Source organism: Pholcus phalangioides, unplaced genomic scaffold (genome assembly GCF_987345545.1).
Source record: "Pholcus phalangioides strain wild (caught in Gottingen) unplaced genomic scaffold, Ppha-v1.0 ptg000011l_1, whole genome shotgun sequence".
Lineage (NCBI taxonomy): Eukaryota > Metazoa > Arthropoda > Arachnida > Araneae > Pholcidae > Pholcus > Pholcus phalangioides.
In genome coordinates this window covers 3,226,574-3,232,573 of record NW_028301604.1, presented here as the reverse complement: position 1 = coordinate 3,232,573, position 6,000 = coordinate 3,226,574, and the positions used below count along the sequence as shown (strand labels likewise).

At 32.7% G+C, this 6,000-nt stretch overlaps 1 protein-coding gene across 1 annotated transcript in view; it reads right to left on the bottom strand.

The window, feature by feature from the left end:
• Positions 1-667: 667 nt before the first annotated feature.
• LOC149079951 (uncharacterized) overlaps positions 668-6,000 on the bottom strand; it is a 101,519-nt gene continuing 96,186 nt past the window's right edge. The window contains exon 3 of the mRNA XM_089238849.1: positions 668-4,586. Within this exon, the coding sequence (XP_089094975.1) occupies positions 4,202-4,586 (385 nt within the window). The 3' untranslated portion in view covers positions 668-4,201. The remainder of the gene's footprint in view (positions 4,587-6,000) is intronic.

The window sequence follows — 6,000 nt, the reverse complement described above, 5'->3', positions numbered from 1 at the left end:
AAAAACAAAGTTTCAAAATACTAAGTAGTTGATCATGCTTCTTTCGAAGACGTAATAGCTCTCTGTTTTTTTTTCTCTATATACATATCAATAAACAGGAAAACATTTACAAAATTGTTCCTATATGTATTTTTTTTCACTGGAAATGACTTGTGCAATCAAGTCAGTAGTAAGAAACTTTTCATGGAAAATTTTTGATAATTTTTTATTACGTGACGAATAACTACTGTAATTACAAATTCACCGGTTGGTTATATTGATTTAGGATAATATAGAACACAGGAAAACCAATAATTAACATGAGTTTTAAGTTTAATGAAGTGGTCTGCCAAAAATTTCTAAAAATAGTATTAATCACAAAACTTGAATACGATATTTGAATAATTATAGGGATTTGCTTTTGACTTTCACTGTGTTTTGTGATTAAAAATGAATTATCATGTGTATATTATAAAATATATTTATGTGATCACAATCATTGGTAATATGTTCCCGAATCAATAATACCAATATATTTTCATCTCGCCTACAAATAAAATTAGTTTAAAAATAAAGTCTACAAATAATTTAAATAATTACTTCTAAATACTGTAAAAATAATATAAATTAATTACATAATATTATGAATTAGTTTTTGATAGCAAAATCTTCATAACAGTGAGTTAATTCTATGATTGTAAAAGAGTAAATGATAGATTTTTCTGATGATTGATTACTCAGAATATGAATCGCTTATATGTAATGTTAAATGAATACTGCATAATATGTCTATTTTGGTCTGGAAGTTTATCACAAGAAAAATATCTGGTTCCTTTTTTTTGGCATTAGTATATCTATAAAGTTTATTCGAGTAAATATTGGCCATGTACAAGTAACCTTATCAAAACTTATGTTTAATTTAGTAACGCCTGTGTATTAAAACTTATAAACGCTATTGGCCTAATATGATTATTTCTTTCAATGTTTGAAAGTTGATACAAAAGTCCGACATGAATGATATACAGTACATTTCCCTTCTTTCTTTCTTTTTTTTTCAGGAACTGATAAATTTATGGTTCTAATCTCTACGACTATTGTCAATTTTTTCCAGTCTAAAAGATTACTGCAAAATTACTACTGATTTGAACGAATCAAAAAGCATATGGTTCTGTGAATGTTGCATGAAAAATTATGAAATATTCAGCAGAGAGTTCACAAGTTTTATACTTTTCACATATTTGGAAGGGCCCTGAAAAAATATTTTCACAAGTACAGGGTGGTTATAAATAAACTGACACTACTCAGAAGTATGTAGTGCCCATTCTGATGGAAGTATTTTGATGAAACTTGGAATATAGGATATATGAACCATGAGGAAAGAAAGATTCAATTAAAAAAAAATCAATTTCTGACCACCAGATGAAAAGTGCTTTATCATTTTTATTATACTGACACTACTCCGACCTAGGCAGCGCCCGTTGTGTAGGACGTATTCCATTGAAACTTGGTATATACGTTATTTGGACCATGGGAGAAAGATAACTGATATAAAGCGCCACCTTTTCACCTGGTGGTCAAAAATTTAACTTTTTTATTGAATTTTTTTCTCTTTCAATTTCAATTTATTTTTCCGTACATGAAAATATTACAGTGTATTATAGAACATGTATGATTATTGATACAGGTGAGAACATTGAACAATATAACAGAAAAAACTGAACATGTACAGTCGAACCACGAAGAAAAGGGCATAGAAATGCCCTGACGAGCTCCGTGGCCGATTAGAAGGGTTGACAAAAACAATCAGAAAAACAAAATGAAAAAGTCGGAAAAAACAACAACATAGATTGATGCTATTATAATGAGGAAAAAGAGGGAAATATAAAGTACTATATCTCTGATGGCTGTTGTATTAAATAGATTTTTAGACGGGTCTTAAACATATGTAGGCTATTGATTTCTCTTAAAGCGGCAGGTAGCATATTCCAGCATCGTGGGCCCGTAGTATTTATATTGTTGAAAAGCATATTAGTGCGAGCTGTAGCAGGGTAAAGTATATTACGACTACAGGTATTATATTCATGGTTAATCGAAGTTAATTGTATAATATCTGAGAACATATGTAGTTTAATTGCCTTGAACATAAAAATTGAAAGAAGATAATCGTAGAGTATATGAACAGGAAGGATCTTAGTAGTATGGGAGGGGGAATGATGAGAAATTGTACTCAGGAAGCGTCTCTGGATGGTTGCTAGATTGTTCAGGTTTTCGGACGATGTACGACCTCAAATCAAGTGACAGTAAGTGAGTGTAGGAAGTATAAGAGTGTTGTACAGTAAAAGTTTAATTTTTAACGGAATGATAGCAGATAACTTGGCAATGACACCCGTTGCCTGTCTCATTTTAATACGGGTGGTATGTATATGGTCATCCCATTTTAAGTGAGAATTGAAAACCACACCTAGGAATTTTACTGAAGAATCGTATTGAATTTCAAAATTATTTATGTAAACCAGTTGGATAACAAGAGGAATCGGCTTGTTAATTTGTCGAAATAAGATACTTTTGGTTTTTATGTGGTTCATTGTTAAAGAATTGCAACAAAACCAATCGAAAATTTTGTTGGCGTAGTGGTTAGTGACAAAAACTAACTCTTCAACTGTGGATCTCCATGGTTCATATATCTTGTATACCAAGTTCCGTCAAAATACGTCCATCAGAATAAGCGCTACATACGCGCGTCTGAGTAGAATATCAATTTATTTATAAATACCTTGTTTATACAAGGTGCAAAATGAAGTCTGTATCCACCTCTCTTTCTACTAAAAGAGAGGCACACGATTAAAATCTTTGGCTTCATGTATGATAAAGTTTGTATGTATGATATGCTGAAATAAATGCAGTATCCTTGGGGATGAAATTTTTCAGTGATAAAACATCCCCTGACATAGAGTCATGGGAAATGACGCATGATGCATTTAGTCAACGCAAATATTCTTACAATCGATTAGTTGATTTCAATACAATGTAAACTAATGAGTCAAGGCTCAGTAATCTACCGTTAGTGCAAATACTGTACTATCGTATTTTAATAATTTCGGGTATTTGTTGACAGACTTCACACACCGTGCATCAGTACTGGTGCGTAGATATACATCTACCTTCCACTGAGGTTAAACGGGTTTTTTGTTATCATGCGTTTCTGTATCTTTATTTTCGATTCCTCATAATTCGACAATGTTGTGAATTTTTCAGATGAAAATTTTATTTTATTTTCCTTCGACAACAAGATTTCAAAGATTCTTTCTTATTCCACCACTACACGTTTATTGTCATGACCATTTATTTACCAGAAAAGAGGTGAATATGGATCTTATTTTATACCCTGTACAATCATGCAAACACAATTTTATTCTTGCACAAGTTATAAGGTTAAGCCAACATTTTATAATCACAGAACATACATCATGATTTCATATCAAAACATTAAGGACACATCACAAAATATGTAACCTTCACGGTAACCATAAAATAAATCATCAACAACACTGAGTAAAGAAATGCTATATATATATATATATATATATATATTTCAAATCTATTCATCACCCGATCAAGAAAACGATATATTTTCCTCATTAACAGGCTAGAAAGCTCTTATTACCAATGTTCAAAACGTATACCACCAACTAATCTCATCATTCGTCTCTAATTCACATCTGTACCTCTTAGTCCGACTGTTTGAAACAACGTATGCTCAACAAATAAACATACTGAATATATGTAATATCACAACAGAAAACTCTTTTAAACATAATTTTTATTAATTTTAAGAAAACCTTCATATCAAACGAAGGTACAGTCATGAGTTCTAACGGGAAATTATTAGTTTTTAGTTATCTAAAAGAAAAAATGTCAAATAATTTTTGATTTATCATCGACCAAGGAATATATTTGGCGGTCTAACAGGATGAAAAAACAACATGTATATATATTAAAACTCTTTAGAAGAAATTTTGCAGGATATAGATTTTCCTTTAGTCTTGTCATGCCACTGATAAAGTTCCCAATCAAACTTCAATTTAAAAACTTAAGAAACACACAACAAATATTTTATTCTTCATTAAAAATGTTGAACCCTGTTAATATGTTTTCAAGTCAAAAGTTTTTATAAACAATTTTTTTTCTTCAGGAAAACAAGTTATGATTATCATCGATCACATTATCCAACAGCTGCTTCATACGGTGGAGGTGGAGTCTCGGGAGGTGATGGTTGCTGACGGTGACTTTGATGAGGAATCTCTGGGGGACATAAAATCGCGTCTTCATATGATGGAGGATCATCGCATCTCGGAGAAATACCATCAGGAGGTGCCAGCTCTAATCTTGGGAAGTGAAGACTGAGAAGTGGGAGAGGTCCAGAACCGAACACGTTACTTTGAGGGGAAGGAGATCGACTTATTGTAGATGCCAAATGGTAGTGAGTTGGAGCTCTGCTATAGGAGGGTCGATACGCGTGGCCATGTTGCCTTCTAGCCTCTGGGTTGAACTCACAATCACCTCTACAACGACCATGAGTTAGTGGCAGAGGAGTTCGTGGTAGAAAACTGAAGGTAAAAAAAAATTTCTTGAATATTTCAGAAAAATAATAATGAATAATGGTATAGCATTTAGAAAAATTATATGTCTCTAACATTTACGTACGTTATAAATTAAATCCTAATCCTTTCCTAATCCCTAGAATCACGAATAATTATCTAATAAACATGGTTTATACTCACTGCTATTTTGGTTAATTTAATGAAATGGAATGTATTATTGACTTTTTTGTCTGTACAGGGTCGTAAAGATCACATAAACCTAGCAGATTTCTCTCTCTGAGTACCTAAAAAAACCATGCAAGTACTATCTATGGTTTTCGAAAATTCAAAATGTCACGAAGGTGCTCAAAGTGCCCACCACGCATACCAGAGGGCCGTAGAAATAACTAATCGAATACGATCCACGAGCGCAGTTTTTTCTGCTAAAGTGGTCGCAGCATGAAGACGTGCGTGCAATCTAGTCTTACGTAGTAGTATCGTGGTTTCTATATGCCAACTTTCTCGGATAGCCCCGGCAAAAAAAGAAATTTAAAGGTGTCGCATCTAATGGTCATGACTCATGGCGATCACACTCAACTGGGCAATCCGGATATGACGATTTACATTTTCGTTCGTATTTTCCCGAAAACTATGGGCCATGGACTGTATAATTTTTTTGGACATTTTTTTTACTTTTGAACACTTCGGCTAAGAAACCCTGTTCTGTTCAGTATATATAGAGTATATTTATGAACTGTATATATTCACATACGAATACAGTAATACCCGGAGTTGAGCGATAAATGGGACCGACATTAAGAGCGTAATTCGTATTCGCTTAAGTGGGGGTACAATTTCGCATACAAATAACAGTGGTTAATTTGAACCATTATTTCTGAAGAACACAAGTCCTTTTCGAAAAAAATACAACTAAAATGCGTGTTATCCTACATGAAATCCTACATACAGGTAGGTGACCAGATTTGTTAATAAGTTTAACCTAGGCATTGTTAATAAGTTTTAAATAGCATGATTTTGAACTCATCATATGAAATGCTGGCCAAACCATTCTGCAAAAATGGAAGGTATGTTTCCAAATGGTTTTAAAGTCAAAATTGATTTTTAAAATCTCTGGCAAAGCATAGATCCTTGCTATTTCCCCCGGTTTCTACTTTTAGCACCTTAAAAAATCATCTCAACTTGGCTACATGAGGTGTTCTGATTGAATGGACAAAACAAGGACAAAAGATACTTGTATTTCTACTTGATTATAACATCATAATTTATTAAATTACAGTGAAACCTCGATAAACGATTCTTTGCGAATCAAGAAAAAATTCCGTTGTAGAGAGATTATCGTTATATCGAGGGTTAGCAGTTTAACATTATAGTATAGGCATTTTCAAACAAGAATTGGAAAAAATATCGTTGTAGAGCGATT